Source organism: Ammodytes marinus, assembly GCF_949987685.1.
Source record: "Ammodytes marinus genome assembly, chromosome: 23".
Classification (NCBI taxonomy): domain Eukaryota; kingdom Metazoa; phylum Chordata; class Actinopteri; order Uranoscopiformes; family Ammodytidae; genus Ammodytes; species Ammodytes marinus.
The window spans coordinates 11,642,353-11,669,384 of record NC_137227.1 but is presented as its reverse complement, the minus strand read 5'-3'; the positions used below and the strand labels follow the sequence as shown (position 1 = coordinate 11,669,384).

General features: G+C 41.4%; 1 protein-coding gene across 1 annotated transcript in view; it reads left to right on the top strand.

Annotated features, from left to right (window-relative positions):
* nrxn2b (neurexin 2b) overlaps positions 1-27,032 on the top strand; it is a 580,176-nt gene that overhangs the window by 463,358 nt on the left and 89,786 nt on the right. The window contains exon 16 of the mRNA XM_080051970.1: positions 9,501-9,682. Within this exon, the coding sequence (XP_079908096.1) occupies positions 9,501-9,682 (182 nt within the window). The remainder of the gene's footprint in view (positions 1-9,500; positions 9,683-27,032) is intronic.

The following is a 27,032-nucleotide window of genomic DNA, read 5'->3' as shown; positions in this document are numbered from 1 at the left end:
TGCTGTAACATGTGTAAATCGAAAGCCTCATATTGTATTGCTCCCATGTGCCTTCGATGAAGGTAAAAATGGCTGATTGCCGTCTGAGCAGCTCTGTTAGGCATCACTATCTCTTCCTCACTAGACTATCGAGCAGGCTATCAGACGGTGGAGGGCATTCCGGTCTGATCAATAAGCCTTCTAGATGATATACAGTATATGCAGGATGTATGTGCTGTCCTGGCCTTTCTAAGGCGATTCGCTTTTTTATTAGAGTGAAAAACTCTTTAAAAGTATGACCCCCTGTGTCACCCTTTACCATGATCTCCCACTGCCTAACCCCTAATTTTACTTCTAATACTCCCCTTGGGATCCCTCCATTCAAAGATATTTGGAATAGTAGCATCTGTGTACGACAAGGAATGGTATTGTTTGTTTAAAGTCACTCTCTGAAAGAAGTCCCCCCATCAGGGACATAACAAGCATTTTTTAAATGTTTCAAATAGACCTTTCAAGGCACAACGTTGGTGCCGAAAGCACACATTTGAATCCTCCTGAATTGTAAAAAGTGTGTCAAGTCCCCACTGGTAGAACAGAATCGAATCGTCAGACATTTTGACTTGACAGAAGGGATTTCTGAACGAATTGAATGATGATTCAAATATATGTGTGCTGTTGACATAGCTCAAAACAGATATCAAAATTGAAAGGCAATACTCCAGTGTATGTAGTGTTCTGATTTCAACATTAAAAATTAATAAAACTAAGCCATTCAAAATACACCAACCATTTATTTTCAGTTATCTGCCCCTAGGATTTGAGCTTTAAAGCTAGACTGAGCAAAATTGGATTTCAACAAGTACTTCTAAGTGGGTAACAATTTGTCATCGAAATCAATGGCATTTTGTTAGAAGCCTACCATTTGATTAAGGAAACAGAGGGCTGCGTTATTCTTTCCGTTACGACTATCATTTTAGAAACAAATAGGCACCAATCACTGCAGAGAAAATCTATGGCTCCCTCCTCTCAGCCTCTCTAGCCAAAGTGCTGATGGACTCTGCAGCAGTTCAGTCACACACTGCAATCTGGGCAGAGCTATAATGTTGAGGTTAACCTAATGTAATGGCAGTCTACATCCTTGTATATTAAAATCATCCACTCCGCGAATATGTGTGAGTCACAGATTGAGATTGAATGTGTTCAGATTGCCACTTCTTTGCTACAGTGTGGCTGTAGGGGAAATGATACATTCTCTGGTTGAGTTAAAGCCAATTAAAGGGAGACAAAGAGCCACAGTTTTTAGAGAGCAATCTATAAGAATGGCAAACTGGAATGAAGGTAAGCAAGGTGCCCAGTGCCCAAATAATTGGGTACATTTGTGAACCAACACCCTAGTGCAAGGGTTAAATGGGCATACATGGTGGGTAATGATTGGTCATAAATTCCAATGAATACAATTGGATGTGTTCACCAGTTGGGATACTGTGGGGGATCTTGTACCTGCTGCTGCTGTAGCCCTCCTATTGTGGTATTGCATGTTATTTTGATCTCAAGCAGGCCAGAATGCCCGCAAGGTGTTAAGGTATACCTCTGCATGTGTTACGCCCTTCAGTTGTACTGTAGAATGGAAATGATTTGGCCACCCACACCTTCCCTGGTTCTGCATTGGAATAAGCAATTACAAAGACCACAGTAGGTTGTTACTGGCCTTATCATAGTTGAATGAAAAATCAAGCAAAAGTAGAAGATCAAAGCACTGACTTCTTTCTTTGATTCGTAATCCTGGTGTAATTCTATCAGAATGGGTATAACCAAAAAAAAATAGCTAACCAGAACTAGTTTACCATGTTTATAAGTGAAAGGCTAGATAATGATATTGGCAAGCTCCTCTCATTAAACCCTCTCACTGGACTTACACTGGTCTACTGTTGTTTTTTAAAACTTGACCACCAATTAGATTTTACATGGACGTTTGTTTGTGACCTCAGAAGCACAAAATATGACAAAATAATCTAAACTTAACGGTCAACTAGCTAGCTTTTTGGTGACCTTTGAACAGGGTAGGAAATAAGCAGGGGCTCGGGGGAAAATGAAATTACACTTATATATAATTTGTTAGATTTTAACGGTATTTATGCATCTGCAAAGCCAGAGAAGACATATGGAGAGCTAGGCTTCTGGAGTACTTTTCTTTCAAACACGACAGAGAAATCCAGATGTGGATTGAGTTGGAAAAATCGCCCACTATGCGGAAAAAAATTATATTAAAGTGTAATTTTAAGTGGTATTAATAAGGTCTTAAATTTGAATTGGAAAACCCTGGTAGTTCCCTGATAAAGGAAACAAGATATTCCAAACATTTGATGAAGTTGCCCTGGACATGATCCAAAATGGTCCCAAAACATATTTCACAGTGGCAAAAAAAATAAAAATCTGCCTTTTAACCACATAGTCCCTATCTATGAAAAGGGTATATGCAGTCTGAAAGTCCGAAACTTTGGTCACATGATAACATTTTGTCATCGCCCTTGTCTGTGTTCAAGGATAGCATTGGCTAGCAAATGTTAACAACCTCTTCAGCTCTAGGCCAATGACTTGAATTGATGCTTCCCAACTTAATTATATTAGGCCCCACAAACACATTTTACAGTTGGGTAGCTGCAGAAGCTTAAATGTTACGACTAGATTATGTGACTTTTTAGTCAGATCACATATTGATTGAACAGCATTGTACACTTTTGATGACAGGTTTTCAAAATACATTTGATATTTTAATTGCAGATACTTTCTCTTGAGGTTATTTTTTCTACTTCACAACTTGAGTTCAAAGTAACATGTTTCATATGGACGTTTGGTGATATTGGTGAGGGTACGGGCAGCATGTGAAATGTGTATAATCAGACCAATTATTTTTCCCAAGTATAAGGTCAGTCCAATTAGTCTTTTTCAATGTAGTCCAGGCTACTGAGATGCAATGTCCCCATCTCCCAGCTAGCACTGCAGAAATCTGCAGACACAATTATCATCCTGATTAAAGGCAGCCTAAAGGAAAGAAAGAGTTTGAAAATTCCTTGAGGTATGAAATATATTAGATAGATTTAACCTAATCAGAGGAATTATAGTCGTGTCAGGTATGATATAGCATGTTGTCAATTACAGAAAAGTAATGACTCTCAAATACAGCCTTATTATTGCCTTAACCATCTCACTAGTATTATAGAGAGAAGATGTCTTACAAGAACTGTGTAGAAATGGGGAACTGCCGATTGTGTCAACTTGGTCCCTCTCATCATTCAGAAATCTTAATGAAAGCATAGGAAATATAATGGGAATATTATCCGAACACTTCAGAGGGGAGTGACTCTTTTTTCCACTCTATATCCATCCAATCTTTGGGGTGCCATATGTGCATTTTCTCACATACTGTCAAAGACAAATAGCTATAGAGCAAGGGCGTTAATGGTGTCAAGGTTGTTGGATTAGAAAAACTGTAGTATGTGTTTCTGATGATGTTTGTGCCCAACCAAGTGACTGGAAGAGATAGAGAGTCAGAAAAGTGTCTTTGCTCTTCACCAAGTGACTTGACAACTTCAGAGATCAACAGCTGCCTGGAAACTTTTTGGCGAATGTGTCATCTCAGCCCTTTCTCTCGTTGAAAGTGTCTCTGAAATATATGTTGTGTCAAAGAAGAATAAGTAGCAAAAAAGATTTCGGTCTTCTCTTTTAAAATGAATCAATAGCACCGTCTCCCATAGTCTGCACTGATGCAATAATACATGAAGGTTGAAGGAGCTATCCTTGTGTTATGGAGTTATTGTTTTAGAGCCTTTCGTGAAAGTTTAAAGTGAGCAGTGTATATCAGTGTGCTTGTGGGTGTGTGTAGTGTTATTGTTGCGCCTTGGGGCTTCCATATCCTCTAGCATTGACTTTTTCACCATCAGCCCTTTTTTTCTTCCATCTGGAATTTCCATATTTTTAATCGTTGGCCTGTCATGCAATTCTTATGCTCTCAGCTACAATGAGAGTTTGCGGCTAGGCATTCGACACCGCCACGATGACGGTGTCAAACGCAGGCTTTAATGAAAAATCTTGGCACCTGCTTTCTTCGATATGACCCATTTATCCCCACGGTAGATGACAGTGGCCTAGAATCCACTATCCCAAATCAATGGCCCTTCCGCAAAAGAAGCATCCAAAATGATAAACACTATCCTAAATACACTCTACTCTCTCTCCCATGTAGAGAAAAAAAGAGTGAGGAAGATGGGATGGGTGCGAAAAATCTAAAATCAATAGGTTTTTCATTACTGCTTTGATTCATGACTCTTTTCTGATTATATTTTATCCACCGGATCCGTAGACAAAGGCAAATGTTTGTTGTTGTTTTTTTGTTTTTTACTTGCTTACCAGCCAGCCCATGTGAATAGAAAATAATAATCAAGGGGCGTCCTGCAATTTTGTGATTCATCTCTTTGCATTCTCTCCACCTCCGCAGGTAGGATTGATTGGCCAGATCAATGGCACCAGAGCTAATTGGACAAAAGTAATAAATATTTAGCTTCTTTTTTGGATGCGAGTGTGTGCGGATGGGGAGGGGGTTATATGAGTGCAACAGAGCATTTCCATCATTATTGTTATTCTAGCAAAAGCAGGCAGGCCAGATTGCTTGATTAGACTGTGGTGGACTGAAGGTCAGATAAATCCATACGCAGCCAGGTTTTTGTTTGCCAGCAAACTCCCAAGGCAGCACTAATTTACTTTTAAATCAGGGTTTTCAATAAAGGTAAACAGTTGCTGTTTGGGAGGATTTAGATGCAGATTGGTCTGTCGGCCTTGGTTTCTAAGCAGTTGCACCCCCACAAATACACAACAGACTAATATTAAGAGGGATAATACAAAGAAGCTATAATTTATGTATTGTATATATTCATTATCTTTCCTCTGTATGTTTGGCACAATTGACAATACAGTTGACTTGAATTGAAAGCATACACACTATTGCACATATTCACAGATATATACAGTATAACGCATCCTCTACCTAACAACAAAATAGTTTATTTACTAATGTATAGTTGCCACCGGATCTGCACGTGTTCACAACCACAACAAATCATATTTGTTTTTTTATTGATCTGCCATTTCATTGGTTAAAATGAAAGATCATGAAGAATCCACTGCTGACTGTTGGTGTAGGAGACGCCCCCAAATTTAAAGTCAAACACTTTGTGTGCCCAACTATACAACCCCACACAAGAGGCTTTGCAGGTTTACAGCAGTAGCACACTACTCCACCTTAGCTTCTGAGAGATAAAAGATAGTAATTCATCCATTGACCGTAAAAGGGCCCCTGGTCAGGAAAACATCAACTTAGGTCGTTTTAAGAATTTGAACAATATGCATATGACATAATTTATATCAGCCAAAGGACAAACTTGGTTGGGGGTTTGGAACTGGTTTCAGTTTATGTCAGTCGTATATGAAAATCACCCTACAACTTGGTTGAAACAGATATTTCATCACTGACTCACTGCTTCAATGTGTGTGTCAAAAGTGTGTCGTTATCACCTGTTGGAGGAAATTCACAGCATTTCTGACTTCTTTCAAAGAGCGGATACTGTGGCGAATGTCTTAGTTTTTCACTCCCATCTCGTTCCCCTAGTGTGTGTTGCATTGCAGTATTCAGAGGTGGGTTCTTTTTTGCCTCCACTAGAGCAACAGGTGTTTCCTGGGAGAAACAGTGACACATGGATGCGCCCTGTCAGACTACTCATTAGAGACTCTGCACCCCCTTTGTCTCCTCCACGCCCGCCCGACGTGTGCACAGAGCAGCAGGTGGCCCTCATCAGCTGGACAAATCAAAGCAGGCAAAGTCAACACCGGGCTCATCGGATGAAGTAGAAAAGTATTTCCACGTACTTCTAGTGTGCTGAAGTCCCTGCTGTTGTTCATTGAAATTTCTTCTTTTTTTTTTCGACGTGCACAATTGTGGTGATGATAAAGACAAGGTAAAAAGGGACAAGTGTGACTGCGAAAGTGGCACATCACACCCGGAAAAAACTCTCCGGGGAAAGCAAAGCAAATGGCTGGAGCTATGCATGAGAGGGGTGTTAATTGATGAGAATTAGTTTGTTGTGAGTGCACATGTGGTACGTGCGGGAGATGATACATGCGGCATGTATCATTTCTGCTACACCCTAAGTGAGATATCGGATGCCATTTTGTGTTGCGTCTAATGGTGCAATGAGATCAAATTGAAAGCATACTGTATGTATTCTGCAATTTTTTCAGACATATTTGAATAGAATTTGGAATGACTCACACACCACCATTGTTATACGCCTCAAGATCAATTTGAATTTTAGATACAATTCGATCGGTGGAGTATTGACTGTACGGGATCAATTTCACATTAGAGATGGATCAGATTGACTGACAGATATCTCATTATAAAATCCTTTAAAAAATGTTTATAGATTGGTCATTATTTCCCCCTTTGCTTTTTGGTGTAGAAACCATGCTGATTTCTCCAATTTATTCAACTCTTAACCTCGCCAGAATAGCATAAAAGCTAAAATATGTGACAATAGAGGCACTTGTTTTTATTTACCAAATGATGGTATAACTACAGCAACGATGGAGGACTATTTGAAGTTACGCTGCATTGTTGTCTCGAGTAAACAGCTATGATTGACATGCTGAATGCAATGTGTTCTTGAGCACGGATTTTCCATGATTGAACATGATTTTATAGGGCTCTCATCAAAGTTTAGTCGGACTGTGATAGTGTATATAATTGTGTATATGAGTTTATTGTATATACTGAATATTATATGCTTAATTTCTTATAGAAAAGATAAGTTGAAGGAATAATAAATGACCCTGTACTTTATGTAAGATAAAAAATCAGAAATTTGACCATTTCAATTCCATAAAGTTGAGGAATTGTTGATAGTGTGGGTCAAACTTAGTCAAACACTGAATCCTTAACTTACAATAACACAAGAACATAGTGTTCTTTAGAGGACCACCTAGCCTTTCAAATGCTCGCATCTGTTTTCAAAGGCTGAGTCAGTATTGCCTCCGACTCGAGAAATAAATTGTAAATTGGCAGAGTGCACCTTCAAGTACCATCTCTGAACCATCACAACATTTTCTCCTTGTCTCTTAAACTCGGTCTCTCTTATCCCAATTGTGATCACATACATTAACGTGCACTCAGAGTAAACTACCATCAACCATCCTCTCCACTCTCATCCATCACAACATGGCTCCCCTCCCTCCCTCCCTCCCTCTCTCTCTCTCTCTCTCTCTCTCTCTCTCTCTCTCTCTCTGTTTGTCGGCCATTTTAGAAAATCTTTTCTCCTCTTCCTCCACAGCTGTTTCTCGTCCAGCTTTCTGCAAAGCTTTGACTGTGCATGGTTCATAAACAGTGGGTGGGGGGCATGCCAACTTTTCCTTTTCTCTCCACAATCCACAGTTCCCACATTCCCATCCTCTCCACACCCTGTTTTCTTTCTTTCATCCTTTCTTTGTTTTCCTCCTCCAGCACACAACCCCTTTATAGCCCTCCTCGCCATGCTGCGATAATTAGTCAGCGCTAAAATAATACAGCCTCAGAAAAAACAAGAGCTGAGCCGAGGGCTTAGCTCCGCTGGGAAAGAAGGAGAGAAGGAGGAGAGGAGGAGGGAAAGCCAAGGAGAGGGAGAGAGACAGAGGGAGGAGAGTTGTGCGTGTCAGCCGATTTCAAATGGCTACTAGCGGATTGTTAGATAATGAGAGTGTCGGGTAGCTGTGTGTGTGTGTGTGTGTGTGTGTGTGTCTGTGCGTGCGTGCGTGTATAAAACCGCATATCTTCATTCTTTCTCAGCCTATACCTTTTACCTCTGTGTGACTAAAGGTGTGTGCCCATTGGCCCTGCAGTCCCATCACGGCCTCTGCTTCCCATCCATTCTGCACACCTGGATAGAGATTTGTAGGGCATGACCAAACAAGTGACACCAAACTTATCTGCACTAAACCATCTGCACCCGTGTGTGTGTGCGTGTGTGTGTGTGTGTGTGTGTGTGTGTGTGTGTGAAAACATTTTGTGCACTGCGGTGCTTTGGGAATCTATGGTGCCTCAGATAGTACAATTAGTGAATCGATTTGCCAATCAAAAGAAAAATTGACAATGATTTTTAAAATCAGTTGATTGTTTACTTCATTTAGCAAGGAAAATTGCTAAATACTTGTCTGTTGGAAAAGCTTTAAAGTTGACTTTATGGACTGTTTGCTTGAAACTGTAAAGATGCTAGTTGAAGACTATTTGGTTTCGGGAAATTTTGATGGGTCCTTTTTACTGCATTCTGACCATTCATAGACCTAACCAAGGCATGAGCAAAATGTGGAATATGAAGTGAAACGTTTTATCAAGGATGCAAAATGACATGTACAAAATGGCAACCGACAACAAGCAAACATGTCAGTCAAATTCAAATATGAAAAAAGTCTCTCATGCTGTGGAGTTAACTGACAGTTTAGCAGCACCTTTGTGTATTTTTTTGGTTGGTGTTTCACTCAACAAACTCAGCAAACCTTGCTGGTCTGTTTGTGTGTGTCGCGTGTAAGTTCAAATAAATGTGTATTTTAATTATGTAAGTTATATAATGTATAACTACATTTACATGTGTATGCATCTACCCATGCAGCTTGTATTTTTGATAGACAGCCCACTGGGTTCACTGTTGTGTCAGGACTCTATGCTAATCGCAGCCAACGTTCGTCATTTCACATATACCTCAGGGTTTATTGGTGCAGAGCCAAGTCCTTACTCTTCTGTTACAGTTCAAACATGAAATCACTCACGGTACAAGGCGGGGAGATTTCTTTAGGCTGAAACTCAAAAATACTGTTGAGGCAAAGTTCCTTTGACAGGGAGATCTGAGGAATTTCTTCTGTCAACGTTGAGGGCTGGTGGTTATACTGAATGCATAGCACATAAACTTTTTCAGTTTGCCCTAGTTTGAATGCAAACCAACTGCGGCCAACTAAAAGGGCACTGGCTCAGCAGATTAACATTTGAGAGGGGAGCGACTGCCACCATTGGTGCTAGAACTAGTAATAATGCTAAACAGAACTTTGTGATATACTGTAATACTGTGCACAGCCATACAGTATAACATGTTAGTGTCATTACCAAGAAAGTCTTGCTTTCTTCAAAATGCACAATTGTGTAAATACTAAATAGGATAGCCATGCTAGGGATTTTCCAACATTTTACTGAAATGCTATTTAGTAGAATCCACGTTTTCTTTTATACATGTGTGTCAGTGCTATGAAATATCCACATGTAAACAGCATTTTAGTACAAAAAAAGTCAACTTTGCTGATAATAATGTCAGTCTTCCCTTTATTTTCTGTTGTGGAACTGAAGATATTCCACATTTGTGTTTAAGAACACGCCTATCCTTCCAGTTTTTAAATGTTTTATTATTTTGTCATAATAACCCGTTTTCCCATCCTCTTTGTGTGTTTTGCAGCTGGGACAACATACATCTTCGGGAGAGGCGGAGCCCTCATCACATACACCTGGCCGCCCAATGACCGGCCGAGCACACGGGCAGACCGGCTGGCAGTGGGCTTCAGCACGCAGCTGAAGGAGGCTGTTCTGGTCAGGGTAGAGAGCGCCAAAGGACTGGGAGACTACCTGGAGCTGCACATAGTAAGATACCGCATCCACAATGATGTCATTTTGCCCATGTAACGATTTACAAGATTATTTCAATGGCCTTTAAAGTAGTTGGTGTGTTATACATGCAAAATATCACTTAGATCAATTGGTGAGTCCGGATATAAAAGGCTAATCACTCTATGGCATGGCTTTTTTATCCCCTGTCAAACTAGTTATTAGCCTAATATCTGCTTTTATTGCTTTCATATTGGCTTAAAGGTCATTTTAAATGTAATGAGAACTTTTAATGCCAATTTAAAGGACAGAAGGCATGCATTTTACACAGGCTCTAATTGTCTGTTTGACCTCTGTGCTTCATAGGCCCAATGTTATATTCAAAGCTATTCAATGGCTTTTTTTTGTGTTTTGTGTTTATTACCAACCAAGACCACACTTGGTGACTCTGATCCACTCATCATGTTATTGGAGTCAAATAGTTAAACAGTGTACATGGTCACCTTCACAACCACAGCCTTTTATTGTACCAGCTGGGGGAAAAATACAATTTCCCGCAGTTCCTTTTTACACTCTCTTGAAGTACGCAGTGATAAGACACTATCAATGCTATCTACACTTATCTGCACTAAACCATCTGCACCAGTGTGTGTGTGTGTGTGTGTGTGTGTGTGTGTGTGTGTGTGTGTGTGTGTGTGTGTGTGTGTGTGTGTGTGTGTGTGTGTGTGTGTGTGTGTGTGTGTGTGTGTGTGTGTGTGTGTGTGTGTGTGTGTGTGTGTGTGTGTGTGTGTGTGTGTGTGTGTGTACATGGGTGGGTACGATCACACAGCTCCAACTTCTTGGTGACCCCAATTTGTTGGGTCTGCCCGTGCCTGGCGGCAACAGGAACACAGTTGACCCTGGGTCACCTCTCATCCAGTGCTTTGTAAACGGAGAGGGACATGAGGAATGGATGATAGTAGAGGAGCGCGGGATAGGTGAAAGAGTAGACGTGGGAGAGAGCTGCTGGATAGACCAAGTATAAGGTCAAGGCCAATTTGAATGCTCTTACCATCTGTGATAAATAACCATAATGACTGTATGGATGAAAGATTACATTCGTAAATGCAGTGGACACACAGCAAACAATGCTGGGTTTAGAGTGGTGAAGAAGCATGTAGTTCAACTGCAGCAACTTTGAACTTTAAAGGGTCAATTCCCTGTTTTTTATATTAATATGTATGTTACGACCAACACAAGCAGTTGGTTTGAAGAGAAACAGGACTTTACAAAATATAATTTGAATATCAAAGATTGACAAGAGCCAATATTGGGTTCCCCAAATTAGAAAAAAAAACATATTTCCTCATGTATTTATATCTCTTCATGCTGATTGTTTCAGTTTTACTTGTCCACTTATTTAAGATTTCTACTTAAATACAACAGACGAAAATTGGATTTTCTTGCACTGCTTACAGCACTGAAAATGGAAATGTAATCAACTAAACAGGACATGTATTTTCAGAAACACTGTCTAGATTACTAAACATAATCTATAGACCACACAGTCACTCAAACTACTGTCAACCAAAATAAATATTCCCCAATCTTTGTGTTCTGTCCTGAGTACGAAGAGAGTGTTTTTTTTTTAATAATTCCATTGCCATGAGCACCACAAAAAAATACAATTTGCCTCCATCCCTTAGTGATAAACCCGAGTTAGTTCCAGTGTCCCCCAAGGCCGACCTAAGTTTGATTTCACTGGTTTTAGTGGAGTCAGCAAACTGGCCACTAGTACTCTTTTCGTAGACATGTTCTCTTTTAATGGTGTCAATAGGTCACCGCTTGTTTTCAACGTGCCATCTGTTCAGAGCCTTTTCTGCTGACACTATTATAACCAGATGACCCTGAACTGCATTTTTCTTTTAACATTATATTGCTTCCCACACTTTATGATTAACAAACATTTTGACTGATTTTTGGTTACTGTAGTCTGTATACATACAATGGAGATAACACTAAAACAAGGCTTCGTTAAAACAGTATTAGGGTGACGCAAGATAAGTGATGCACTATCTCAAAACCTGAGGGAAAATGTATCCGAAAACTGGATAGGCAAGGTAATGTATTTTTCAAGTTAAGTAAGGTGAACTCATCCTTTAACTTAGATTCAAATTTGTGTTGAGTTTTAGGTAAAACACGATGCATTCTTTCTATATAAGAAGGAATGGGTTCTCACTCACTGTGTCTCTCTATCCTGCTCACAAATCCTTGTTTTGCTTGCTCGAGTCTTTTCTCGACTGCATATTTTCTATCTTGCTTCTATGTCTTTCATTTTACTCCCTCGTTCCCTTATGTCTGGCCCCATTCATTCTCTTTGTCTCTCTCTCTCCCTCTCTCTCTCACACATCACACCACAGTTACTGAGACACACAACCAGCCCGGCTCCTCATGCTCCCCATTGCAATTACATTTCATCTGCTGGCGTTCCTCCCGAGTCGCTCCCCTTAAATGACTCCATTCAGCCCGTGGTGGGGTGTTTGGGTCCTGTTAATTATTTTTGTCACCCTTTGAGGGCAGAAGTACAGGGAAATTAGACCCAGAGAACCCAGAGAACCCAGGAACCGTGGCCCCATATCATCACACCTGATGGGGGTAGGGGGGTGGGGGGGCACACAGACCCAATCAAACTAACAAAATAGCTCGGTGATGATGGTGGCTTTTGGGGTCCATTACCCGGAGCATTATTTTATATATACGTATATATTTGAAAAGTGGGCATGGAAAAAAGATTCTTAAGAAAATGTATTGTTGTGTTGAGATTTATTTGATTTCTGCATCTTGAGACATTACTCATCAAACAACTCATTTGTCTCGATGTTAAGTGGCCTTTCTACGCTTGTATCACTGAGTCAGTGGCCCCACAGACACACAACACAACCTTTTCCCTGCCATTTTAAGGATATGACACATCGCTGATGGATGCTGTCTCCGTCCGTCTAAGTAGAAATAGTGGCACTGGTGGGCACAGTGGATAATAACATGCCACCATGAAGTGATCGAGCATTATTCCTTATCTCTTACAAACCACCTGTCTCTTTATATACCCTCCCTCCCTCACCAGGTTTTCATTGCCCCCCCTCCCCCCTCACTTACGTCCATTTATCTGACAAAGGGCAGCACATCGCTCCCTACATCTTCTTTTCACGCTGTCATCAGGGCCCTGGGGGTAGGGGATATAAAGTCCAGGCGGTGGGACGACACAGTGCTTGTACGGATGGATTCTGCTGACTGTGTCCGCTTTAAAGGGGTAGTTCCGAAATTTTGAAGTGGGGTTGTATGAGTTGGTTTTGCAAAGTTATACTGTTACCTTATGGAGATGGCGGCCAGTGCAGTCATTTAAAGGAGTTTGGGGGGAAACGTCGCTGTAGCATGAATCAGCATTGTACTGTTGCAGAGGGGGCCAGCTAAATTTTTAGGGCCCGAGCACCGAATACGGTGCGAAGCCCTATTGAAATGCAGAGGATTTTTATTCTTACGTTTCTTAATGGTTTTTGGCACTTTTCACCCCCTTCCCGTCATGCATAACTTGAAAATGTTTTGCGTACCCATCAGACCTGCAAAGAATTGCAACTTATCGTTGGTTTCGAGACCGGGCCAAAAAAACGGCGCCCTCTGTGGCCACAAACAGTTTTTCAGGAAATGCATGCTCAAAAATTGGGCTAGAAGCCTGAAATTTTAGGACGACATGTATTGGCCCGAGGCGCACCTAAATGCAATTTTATGTCCTGGGCCAAACTCAACAGGAAGTCAGCCATTTTGGATTTAGTGCCTAAAATCGCCATATTACAAAATTTCACATATCGACAAACTCGTCCTAGAGTTTTTACGCCAGGGACGTCGAACCACTTCTCAAATACTCAAGACGCTTGCCCGATGTTAAATTGCGGAAAGATTTCAAAATGATAGTAGAACCAGGGAGCTATTGGGGGTCAAAGTTGACGTAAACATCATAAAAAACCAACCTCATGAAACTTTAATTCATCATAACTCCTAGCTAGACCAAATTTAAAACCCAAATGTATCTTTGCAGGCCCCACAAAAAAGCCTCTTGAAGCAAAAATTCACAACTCCTAGCAGGAACATATTTTGCAAAACGAAAACTCTAGGGACAGTCATAAGACATGGAAGATACACCAATAACTATGACGAAATGCCGGCCAATATTCACCAAAATGTACTCAAAAGTCATAACTCAACATTACTCTGCAGGATTGCAGAGTAAAGTGGACTCATAACAACTTTTTGTGCAAAAAAAAAAATATGATAGGTTAAGTCCTCAGACATGGAAGATGATATACCCGAAAGCTTGTTTTAATCGGAACCACCGTCTTGCAGCACTGACGCGTTATTCGCCAAAAAAACGTCAAAAACAGACCTCATGAACCCTTTATTTGATCATAACTCAGGCTGTGTTACACCTAGATGCACAATATTTTATATAGCAATGTAAAATCCCAGGACAAACAAAAAAGCCTCTTGAAGCCCCGCCCCAAAATCAACAGGAAGACTTTTAATTTGAAATATTCGCCAAAAAAAACAGGAAGTTGGCCTAACTCCACTATACTCTGTCTCATCTTCTCCAAATGTGTTATGGTTAATGACACCCAAGGCCTGAGGAAGCCCAAACACTAATATTCATAGAAAGTGAGAGCGCCACCTGTCAAAACGCCTTCGCTGTAGCTTGGTCTCTTCGCCAGTAAACAGGAAGTAGCTGTAACTCCACTATGCTCAGTCTGATCTTCTCAACATTTGATATGCTTAATGAGTCCAAAGGCCTGAGTAAGCCCACACAATAATATTAAGAAAAAGTGAGAGCGCCAACTGCTGGGTCAAGTAAATATTGCATGTTGGTTATTTACCTCCAAGTCCTACACACTTGATCAAATCAACCTCAAAGCTGCTCAGAGAGGTCTAGACAGCCACCATGATAACACGAGAAGCTGGTTCCATTGGCTGAAACGCCACTAAACAGGAAGCAGCTCTAACTTGATTATATTCAGTCGTCGGTAGCAACACTGTATCTTAAACCAAACCTTTTCAATAATGAAGCATTGCAGTAAGTTAAAATACTATAACATGGCTCCATGGCCTTCGCAGTTTCTCGGCGTCATCGCCACAAAACAGGAAGTCGCTGTAATTTCGCTCTGCACTGTCCCATGCGTTCCAAACTTCACCTGCCTGGTAAGGCCCGAGGACGTCCTCGCATCCGTATCGAGCGTGTCGCGGCAACTTCCTCACTTCCGTTGACAGGTATTACTGTGCCGCGCGCTCCGAAGAGGAGGAGACCGCGGTGCGTTCTCTCACGCGGTCGCCTGGAGCGCCGAGGCCGGCCGGGACGGCGTCCAGCACGAGAGTGCGAGGGCCCGGTCATCACTGCTCGCAGTTTTAATTTGTATTGTTTTGCCATATATATATATAAACAAGGGTGCACATAACTTTTTTAGTGAGTTACTCAGGTGAGTACCAGGAGATGGTGTTTGGTACTCACCCCACATGTACTGTAGCTTTGTTTTAATAAGTGCAGTCTTCCTCATTGTCGTCTTCGGTGTCTCCTTCACCGTCCTCTGCTTCAGCTTCTTGTGTTGTAGATGATGCACTTACTCACCCTTTTTGTAAATAAAACTGCAGAAGCTTGACCACGCAGCGATTGAATGTCTCACAGTAAGGAACGTTGCGATCAGCTGATTTAGCGCAGTTCTCCAGTGTGTGCGCAGTGCACAGAATGTGGACAAGGGAGTCTCCAACCGCAGCCAGCCGGCGTAGATTTGGCACAATTCCGTTGTACACACCGACGTTGACGGCAGCCCCGTCCGTGCACACGGCGACCAACTTTGTCCTCCAGTCATCCAAGCCTGCATCCTAAAAAAGCTTCACAAGCCCGTCTGTTATTGCCTGCGCAGTTCGGCACCCAGTTCAATCAGCCCTAGAAAGTCAGACGTAAACTCTCTGTTGCTGGACACGGACACAATGTAAACGATCTCCTGCTCGGTTTTTGTGATGTCCTCAGATCCGTCAAAAAGCAGTTCCCAAAATTCAGCCGACTTCAACTTGAGTCGCAACTCCTCGGTGATGGTTTGCGCGATGGTCTGCATTATCCGTGTCCCCCCTTCACGTGAGTGATATGTGCACCCGACATTTACTCCTACTACCCGCTTCAGTAAAGGAATATCCTCGGCATAAGAAGACATGGGAGCGAGCATGTTTAGCTTTATGACATTTTTTGACCATATATAAAACGCACCTGTTCGGTTTGCTTGCTGTGGTTGTGAGCGGCATATTTTGCACCACATTTCAGTGCGCTCATCATTAGTTTCGAGCCACGGCACATCTTGGAGCCACTTTTCGGAAAAAACTATTTTCTTCTGCTCCGGCTCCGTTTGCCTTTTCTTTGCAGGTGGCGAAACGCCAAAGTAGCTGCTCAATGTATTTTGTTTTTTCGACATCTTCCACAGCAGTCTACTCCATTGAGGGGTGACAACATACACGTGTAGTTTTGTTTTGATGACCTCACGGTTAGTTACGCAAAAGCGTGGTAGTGACACAAGTGACGTTACGCATCACTGATTATAGGCGCGCATGCGTACTTGCGTACCAGTTATGTGCACCCCTGTATATAAATGCTTACCCAAAAAATAAATATCCATTCAATTGGTTGCGGTAAAATAATCCTAAACTTAGCGTACAATTGAACATATAATTAGTTTTTAGGTAAGCTTTTATATACGTGGCAAAAACAAGTTTTTCGGCTGCGTCCTATGCTTCAGTTCTATTCAGTACAAACAGGTACAAACCATATCCTCAATAGTCGTTGTTTTTTGCACTATACTTACTATTTATTTTTGGTCTTTGTGGTTGCTACCGTTCTAGTTGACATTTCGAGAGTTTAAAGATGAAATAACTTGATATTCATTATTTGGAAATGGCAGGTGAATGAATCATCAATGAGCAGACCAAACATAGCCTATAGCCTCTTGCAGTGCAGTATTGCTCATAATGTCTAGACAGCTTTTTACTGTTTTTTCAGGTCATGGAATATCAAGCAATAGTTTTGCTGTCTGGTCTTGTTCCTCCAGCAGACTTCATCAGTTCTATACTGACTGGTGGGACGGTCCTCTGTATTTAATCACCCAGAGAAATTAAATACCACAGAACTCCCCCAAGAGTCAGTAGAACCAATTAGGCCTCTTGGATGAATGGTGAAACAGTTTCAAGAATATTTAGTAAGTCCAGTCACCTTTTACTCCCTGTGCTCATTGCTCAGATGAGTGTGTTAGTAGCTGGTAGCTAAAAATGGTTATCCCCAAGGTATGCATTGGTTTGAATTAGCAACAGTTTGGAATTTTTTTCACAGTGGTGTAACCAACCATCGTTGGATAAGCTTAGTGATTGGACCTTACATTTAGAATATTCATCATAGCTTTGCACTGAGAATACATATATATAACGCTATACAAATATTAACTTTATAGGTGGAATCCGTATTGGAAGCAAAAGAGAAATGTACCTCAAAGTGTTGCAGAATAATGTTTTAGAATATTTGGAGATGTTAGTCTCCACAGGACAGAAAAGCTTCTTTGGTGTTACCACAACATGAATTTAATGGGAAGAGACACAACTTTTAATACTTCAGTGAGCATCTCTGTTTCCTTTACTTTAGTAGACAGGGTGTCCCCGAGTTGCCCACGATGCCTTTCATAGGATGTTAGCTCATAAGAGGTAAAAATGGTCATTTGGGAGGGTGTGACATAATTTTTGCCAATCTTCATGACATTTCCACCGTCAGGGCCTGGGGTGTGAGATTTCGGGGAATGAATAGTGCAGACAGATATAGAAGTGGGCTGATAGCTAAATCTTCCATCTGTGGCTGCTGGAAAAAGTAGATGTCCTTGCATGGACCTTGGGACCTGGTCATAAAAAGAAACCGGTTATAATTTATACAGTATATAAAAAAAGAGTATTTGAGGCCAATGGCAGTTTATTTTTCTTCTACAAAGTTCTATCATTATCAAAGATCAGAATGTCACCTTGTATTAATTGTTGACTACAATACAGAGTAAATGGTAAGTGGCTTCACAAAACATTAACTATCTTCAGCTTTTTGACTTAGAAGCTATTAATATAAATTCTGTAAATGAGTTCTTTAATCCAAGCAGAATTCATTTTTACTATCTTAATACTGTTAAAGATGTGGATCTGTCTTATGTATAGTAGCAGTTCTCAGTCAAGGCAATAAAACAAAAATGATGAATAGCAATCTAGGGTTATTTCTTATGCACAGCGAGATGAGTCATTAATGAAGAAATTAGCAAATATCGAGCCATCCTCTTCACAAGCTACTAGTTAACATTCCAAGTGGCTCGACAGATGGCTGTAAAAAAGTTGTAGCAGTTTAGATGCACCTCTCGAAACTACGACTTGCCACAATCTTTTTTTAAAACGTTTCAGGAGGTGTCTGTTTGTATTTATTGCCGTTCTCACAGGCACCGTTTCACATTTGACAGTCACTACATTTACAGCTGGGCCAAGATGTCGCACTAACTGCTCCGTGGGAAGTGTCTCATCTGCAGTTATGGGCCGGTGCACAGCGCAGAGTGCACAGTGGGGCCTACACCCAAATACCTCCATCACTGGCTGTCCAGGCCCAGCTCATAGCATTACATAAGGGGCTGCCTCTGATTACCCGTTAGGTAGCCATCCCTCACCCACAACTGTCTGGTTTGAGAAGGACTGGAGAGAGAGTGAGTGAGGAGAAGTAGAAAACAGGACATGGCTATATTTTTTCCCTCTTGACCCTACCTTAACCCCTCTCCCAAAGTGTGACTTTTGTGGCAAATTCAGAGTCGTACAAGAGTTTTTAAGAAGAAAGGCTTCATTAAGCGAATAAAACCGGAGAAGATTTCAGCAGAAAGTTCCGACTTGCACATTCAGCATCAGGTTTTTTTTATACAGTCCTAAACAGTGTTAAATTCCACACACCTTATAATTCCCTCTTCTGATTGGTCACATTCTTGTTTTCCTTTCTGTTCAGTGATCAGGAAAATGCATTTCAAACAACAATAACACTTTGTCAGTCTGACTTTTGGCTTGGGCTTATTCCTAGTGTGGGTCCAAAAGTACATCTAATCTCCGCTTGGTCTATATAAGCGCCATCTTTCTGTGAACAAATTCTAACTGAATTATTAGTTTCATGAGGGTACTTTCGACTATTAATAGCTGCTTTTTGCCACCACATGACAAATCCAGTTCGATATCAAGAGACGGCACACCACAGCGTTTGTGTTTCTCAACCAAGGCTTTTGTGTGGTCAGTAATACCAATGTGATGTCTAATTGTAAAGTGCAGTGTCTGGCTTCATTAGCTTATCCATGATGTATTTCTCTCTCAGTGCTGGATAATGTGATTAACACTTTCCCCAAGATAAACCACTACTATTCCTTTTATTTATTTTTTATTTATTTTTTTCATTTTTATCTTCAGGCGCCTACAGGTTATCTGTTGAGGGTTTAAGCCAGCAACTTTTTTAATTAATGGGTCGACAAATGTAATCTGACGTTTGACAGCATGCCTGGGTTGAGATGAGTGGTGAGGAGAACAGGGTGGATTGAGAGTGCAGTGGGGGAGCAGAGAGATGTTGGCGTTAGATAAAGGCAGATGGCGATGCGGATAAAACTGTCAAAGAGAGGCATAGGCTTTTATTCTCTATACTCACCGCCCCCGGTGACACACACACACACACACACACACACACACACACACACATTCATGCAGAGGGTGCACGCATGTGTAGCCTATGTGTGTGCGCTGTGCGCACACAGTACAACTTTACTCCTAACTAGCTGTCAAAAGCACACAGAGTTCACAAAATGCTCTCAGGTGCCAGCTAGCTCATTTGCAAGGACAGCTTCACATTAACTTACAATAGAGGTGTCGTGGAACTGAAATATCAGGTGTCTAGTTAGATATATACCAGATGACACAACATGTTCATAACAGAGGTATATGATAAGCCAGAGTACACACTTTAATATTCAAATGTACAAGGGCATATAAACCCGAATGTAACAACTCGTTAATAATAACAACATGCTAAGCCCAAAACGTAATGATTTTTTGCCCATAATGTCACAACTTACTACATTTTATGTCAGTTAATACATTATGAAGCAGGCAAAATATTATCTGAAATCCATACATTATTGACTCACGCTACTCTATAATGTAATACAATTATTACACTTTTAGGAGAAACATAGTTTTGCTCGCTCCAAAATGTACTATGTCGTACATTAGTTACATTATCGTTTGTTGTATTCCCTTTTTTTATTACATTCAGGGTTGTTGTTACATTTCGGGGCTTTAACAGCAGAACCGCACATTCCCTCCTACACAGTAATTTTCTTTATTCCTTATTTATGGCTCCCCTTCCTTCCCCTCACCTTACCTTTCTCTAATTGGTTGTCACTTCTCCATTCTACTCCCTTATCTTGTAAGGTGTGGGGGCATTCGTGCATACAGGGAGGGAGTGGGACAGAATGGGATGAAACATGGCAAAACAATTGAGGAAGAAAGGGAGGCATTGCTTTGATGAATGCGGCTGTCTCGCGGAGAGGAGCGTGGGCTGCCGTCGGTAATGAGATGGGGTCCTGGCGGGTTTGGCAAGGTCTCTCTCCTGGGCTGGCGGGAGTCTGGCAGCGTATCGATTAATCCTTCCCCCTTTCGCATCACTAATTAATTGTCCCTGTGGGTTGGAGGGGCGGCAGGGGCGTGAGCTTAAGTGTGTGTGTGTGTGTGTGTGTGTGTGTGTGTGTGTGTGTGTGTGTGTGTGTGTGTGTGTGTGTGTGTGTGTGTGTGTGTGTGTGTGTGTGTGTGTGTGTGTGTGTGTGTGTGTGTGTGTGTGTGTGTGTGTGTGTGTGTGTGTGTGTGTGTGTGTGTGTGTGTGTGTGTGTGTGTGGAATCTACCTTAGAGGTTTCATGGGTGGCTAGCTCTGACTTGGCAAGGAGATTAAAGGGCTAGACCTTCTTCCTATAAATCCCACATTCTACACAGGGATTGGTATCCTTTCATTTCCAATCCATTCACCACTAAAAATCCATTAATTTGACTGGTGATGCTTGTAGAGGGGCAGTGCACAGCATGGGTTTAATTGCTGCCCGAGAGACCATTTTCCCAAAAGCACTGCCTCTGCTCGTACCAAGGTTTGGTAATTTGTCCTTATGTTTGTATTAAAGGCACTTCATGCAAACCAAAAAGTAACGCTCTATTGCTGAAGTGTAAAAGCAGGTTTCGCTTCAGCTTGTGGCTTTGATTATTAGCCAGGTCTAGATATAAATGGTGAATTAGTGGATCCTTAATTTTTTTTATTGTGCATTAGCTAAAGTGTACATCTCCAATTATTGACGTAGTTTCGAAAAGGCCCTGCTTCACTGAACTAGGTTGAAGCATTGCAAACACTGTTTGCATTACGCATGTTGCACTTCTGGCCCAGCCCCAAACCAGTGGAGTTATAACAGCTGTGTTGCCTTCGTCAATGGATGAAAAGCACCTGATTGATGTATGGTAAGAAGCCGAAAGCGATTCAATCTTAGACAGAGAAGTGCATCTTATGTTAAATACACATGTTATACTGAAATTACCTCATAAGTCCATACAAACACAATTATTTAGTTAACAAGATGGCATTAACTACCTGTACTACACACAGGTCACTGAACTTGTGCTGTACCTCACTCTGCCTATGTATCCTTTGAAAGCAAAGTGGTTGATTGGCTTTCCGGATCAATAAGCTATTAGGGTCCAAGAGAGCAGCCCCGTCTGTATTGTTTTAGTCCTGCCTTTAATAATCATCTGGGAAGTCAAAACTACTCTGTCTCTTTTAGTTTGTTTTGTCATTGTTGGCTATGTCCTTTTCCTTCCACTTGTCTACCTCTGCATTCTGTCTCCATACTTGCAATGTTTACGCATGGTTGGTTCCATCAGCTTAGTCCAGATGAGTACTAGCGACAAGCTGGTATGATGCATCAATTCAATTCCATTGTTTTCGGAACAAACTATATTATCAGCATCTTAGTGCATCACCACTTGAGTCATTTGATTTTAGATTGCATTTGGATATGAGGATTTAACTTTGACATGTAAGCCTGACATGTAAAGGTTTTACATTTTGATTTGATCGGGTTGAAAACCTAAAGAAAAAACTGAATAAACATGTATAGATAATATGTAAAGCAACATTAATAGAGTTTAAGTAGCATGGAATTAAGAGGAAGAATGAAAGAGCAGATTAATTGCGGAAAGAGCATGTCAGAAGATGGAGAGATAAACAGAAGAGAAGAATAAATTCCTCCAGTTTACTTTTGTCTTTAGTGAGGTGCCCCAGGGAGAGTACCACTAGATGGGACCTTTCCAAATGTCATTGCTGCTCATCCAGCCCCTCAATTCCTTCCGGATGCACTTCAGTCGAAGCCTCCCCATCACTCGCCGCAGTAAGCAGAAGGCTTACAAAGAAAGTACAACACATTTATTTAAGACATCTCTCATTCATTCTCGTTCATCCAACATTACTTGCGATGGCTTCATTTGCATTCTGATTCATCTACACCCACTATTGCTGCTGCTGCTGCTGCTCCGGTGGCTATTAATGATTCCCCGTGACTAATACACTAATTTTCTGTCTGAATGCACAGGTGTTTGCAATATTCCGAATGGAGTCATTAAAACAAATGATCTTCCCTGATTAACTCATAACACTGACACATGCGTGAGTTTCAGAGTGTGTACAGTACGTCATCCTTAAACAAACACCAATTTTTCTGCACTGATTGTATGCAAACTCCTTATATTCACATGCAAACGCATTCCCCTTGGCTTCTGGCTGTGTGTCGTAATTGTCGACTAAGTAAGATTGAAAGCTGTCCTTTCGCATTTTATCTTTAGACTTTTTGGACTTTGGCTGACCCTTTCCGTCTTCTTTCCTCTTTGTTTCATCCACCACATCCATTATTCATCCTTGCCCTTTTTTCGTGAAAGTTTGTCTATTGACTTTCTGTACCGTTTTAATAAAGCTTAGGTCCTCTATTGATTGTAAAAACGCTATGAGTCCATGCACTGCTTTCATATATCAATCGACCACCAAATGAGCATCCTACATCACGGTTGGACCACTTTCCAGGAGAAAAGGAAAAAGTCTATTTCTAATCGCCCAAACACTGTAAGTGTTGTGTTGCAGCGAGAGGGAATTCAACCACATTCAGTCTTTTCACTGTAGCTTCCCCCAAAAATTTGCTTTGAAGTTTTTCCACCCCTCTTAAATGGCGCTCAGCGTAAAGGCCAAACACTGTCACCAACATCTTTGCTTGCTCTTATCTCAGTGCACTTGTTGACTACCTTGGGGAGGATGTTTGTACCTTGAACATAGTCAAGCAAAAAAGGAAAGATAGTGAAAGCAAAGCTGTTAGGACAATTTGTAGAAAGAGACATACAGATTTGAGGGCGAAAAAAAAGGAACAGCAAAAGAGCAAGGGAGAGAGATGGACTACGAGAGAATGGCTCGGAGGCCGAGAGAGGCAAAAAAAGATGTTTACATCTGCTCACCCATGCAGAGCACACATGTCTATGTTCCCTAGCCCTCACTGATGTGCTTAAGGCAGCAACGATGAATGCATCCTTTCTCAAAGTCCCCACTCTCAAATCTGCAAGTCCATCAACCATTCCGCTGTTGGCAGACCAGAAAAAAAACACTTCATTATTGAACGCTTTTGTTGTTCTGTAAATTCATGCCATTAAGAATGAAAGCGTGGAGTCGTCGGCATAAATTAAGTCAAAACGGAGAGTGAAGATCTTAAAAGGCGACTGGTATAAAGATAGATAGATGAAAGAACCCTTTTACTGAACTGTGGTTCTATTTTTTCTAGATGAAAGAGCTCTTAATGAATGCCACAACCAGAGTTTAGCAATGAGTTCAATTCCAAACATGTCCCTCTGAGGATGAAAAAGAAGCATTTGGCGAACTCAGGGCCATGACAGGGACTGTGGCCTGATGATTTTCCATTTGCTAAGTTAAGACTTGGTTGCACTAATAGGTTGCTGAGGTTGCGCAGCTGATTAAGTCAGTGTACAACAAGTTCTGGTATATGCAATGTGTGGGTGTGTTGGCCATTGATGTGCAGAGTCCATAGGCCAAGTTGGGTTAGCCCGGCCGCGGTATCTAGAACGTTCGGTCTGCTGCAAATTTATTTTAACTTAAAAACTCAAAAATATGACGGAATTCTTGTTTATTACAATTTTGGTGATAAGAGTAGGAGACAACACTGTTGCTGTGATGGAAAATGCTTAAATTGCTACAGCAAAGTGATATGAGCAGTCAATATTACCCACCAATTTAACCAAATCACTTCATTAGGAGGTATAATATCTGATGGAAGCAAATCCAAAGGTGTGGCAGTAATAGTGTATCGATGTTATATGGGAGGCAATATAATTATTCATTCCCAAATTGTAAATAGTGTTCAAGTCAACATCGAAGTTGTAATCATTGAAACTCTGATGTTGCATAACATGGAAATGCCCTTCAAGGCAAACCCATATGAATGCCTCGCATCATCCAATGTCGATACAGATGAGATTAATTGGTTTATAAACGGTGATGGATGTTTACAACAGAGAGTTTGGGTAATAGTTTTACCTATTTGTTTTCTTTATACCCCCTTAGTAAGTTTGACTAGCCCGAGGGGTCTGCTTTACCTGACCTCAAATGATATTTTTTTTCTGCTCATAGAAATAATGGCCAAAACAAATATCCCTCACATTTTGCCCATCATTCTCTTCTCTTATTTATGAATGTTTTCTTCATTATGCGGCGAGGGGTTTGCTCCATGTTTTAAGCATCACAATAGAAAATCATCAGTTGTTGTGACAACATAAATATACACATGCATTTTAAAGCTGCGAAAGGCATTCTTCTCTTACTTATTTCCTCCCAGTTTCAACAACAATCGGTCTGCCTGTCACATTGCAAATACATTGTTATTCGACTGTATCCTCTTTCGTTTCTCTTTTTGTGTCAAGATTGGCTCTGAATTTGATGAGAGAAAGGTTGGGGGAAAAGTCTTAAAAGAATAAAAGGAGAGTAGCGTCACGCACGTTGATTGATTTCGGCTGCCGTTCAACGTCTCAATCTTTCTCCTGGGAGGGGGTCAAGTTGAAGGGAAAAACACAGGCAGCCAAAACTGCAAATTGCTTCAGCAAACAAAGTGGGGGGAAAAAGAGGCTTTTGTTTCCATAAACTCGCATTCACAAGAGCTGTGTGAATCGAGACCTGACAAGGAAGAATATCATTTCCTTTGTGACATGTTTATGAGATGTGTAAAAAAAAAGAAAAAAGAAAGAAAACCCTCCTAAAATGAACAAACAAACCAAACTGTGTCAGACTGCGAAGTCAAGAATGTAGACAATTCGCTAGCTCTTTGATTCTTACTGAGCCACACTGTCTGGAACATCTCCCTCCCTTATATTTAGGGGAAGACAAGCCACAGGGGAGGAACCTCGAATAAGTGATTGAAGGATTGGTGCCATCATATTATTATTCCTGCACAATTTAGGAGGAGAAGGAAGCTCATAATTCATGCATTGGCTGTGGCTGCTGGGAATTGGGTGTCCCACCACTCCTGAGGCTCATCCGGTTGGGATTGTGACAATCGAGATGCAAGTGTCGCGCAACAGCTTCCATACATTTAGTTAACCACTCCTGCCTTGTCTCATAAGTTTCACTCTTTTCTGTTCTTCATGTACAAGGAAACCAGATTTTATTTTATTTTGCAAACATAATTGATAGTGTTTGCTAGCAGTCTAAGGTTGTCCTTGTTGGTTCTCACATTTCTTAACTCTTGGTGTCCAACTCATTTATCGTATTTCTGTTTTTACTCTTTCACTCCATCTTTGCTGAGTCAGTGCTATACTTACACATAGCCAGGATTCAGAATGATATGCTGAATATGTACCCTTCTATTCATAGCTGATGTAGGAGAAGGATGAGGGGAGAGGCGGTGCAAGTAAGGACGGAGAGGTCTTCAGTTTGACTATAAAGAGATTAAGTTTTAATATACTGCCCCAGAAAATGGAGGAAAATATGCTGACATTATTTCAGCAAAGCCTACGGTTTGAGACATTTAGAGATGTGGGCAGATTAGCAATGTATCCGAAGCAGCAGGGAATCTGACATTTTCCACCGTAGCTTTAAAGTTAAAGAGGGCTTTTGACAGCGGCAGGGGCTCATTAGGGATGCGCAAGAAGTCACTTGCAAGACAAACAGGACCAACCCTGACTATCATCCTGTGCATTTTTGGATTTACGGATCCTTCCCACTCAACTAAGACAGGGGAAGTTGCTCCTCAATCTGTTACTCTCCTCTGCAGAGATGGGCCAACTCAAGGGAGAAAAAAAACGTTGTTAGTTGGACTTCTTCCCAGAGCAATTAACTGAACCTGGATGCCTCTTTGATTAATACACAGATGAAAATAAGCTTCTCCAAGCTACTGAGCCTAAGCCCTCTCCACGGTTGGATGTAAGCTTGCACTTTGCCACTCTTGGGTCATCTACAGGGCATGTGTAGGGTGTATCATTCCAAAAAGCCCCTTGGATAAGTATACGATCCCAATCACTGCTACTGGAGCGTGATGAATGGATGACGAGGCAGACACCAGTCATCCGTGTTTGAAAAATGAAGCTTTTTGCCCATCTTGCTTACTCCGCCCGCTCACCGCTTTACATTGGCATGCAATCTCCGCTCAGTCAAGCGGGGCGCCATCCATACATATGTGACAGATAGCGCATAGTTATCAAAGCTGGCAGACCCAATAATTAGAAAAGGGCAATAGTGGAGGCCGAGGGGACCATTTCCCTGACGGATTAACAGCAATCGCTTACAGCAGTGTTCCAGAGCTGTTTACACTGGCAGTCATAAGGCAGATGTATTGAGCATCAGTAATGCCTTCTCTGGATCCACTTGGTCAAATGGCTAGTTAATCAACAGGCGTAATGGCGTAGAGTGGGCTCCTTCCAAAAGCAGCAGATGTATTATCATCGGAGAGAAAATAAGATGCGTAAACAAGAGGCCCTTCCCAGCCAGCCATCCAGACTCTGACTCTCTCTCGTTCACACACACAGACACTGCCACCCACCCACCACATGCGAGGGCTGATCTGACAACTGTCTGAGATGCCAGTTAGACAGAGGAAAAGATGGACACCCTGGAGCTATTCTGAGTGCCATTCCTGCTTTTTTTATTATCATGGCCTAGATCAGTGAGCCTTTTCAGGGTCAGATGGCTGGGTGGGTGGTTCCTCTCAG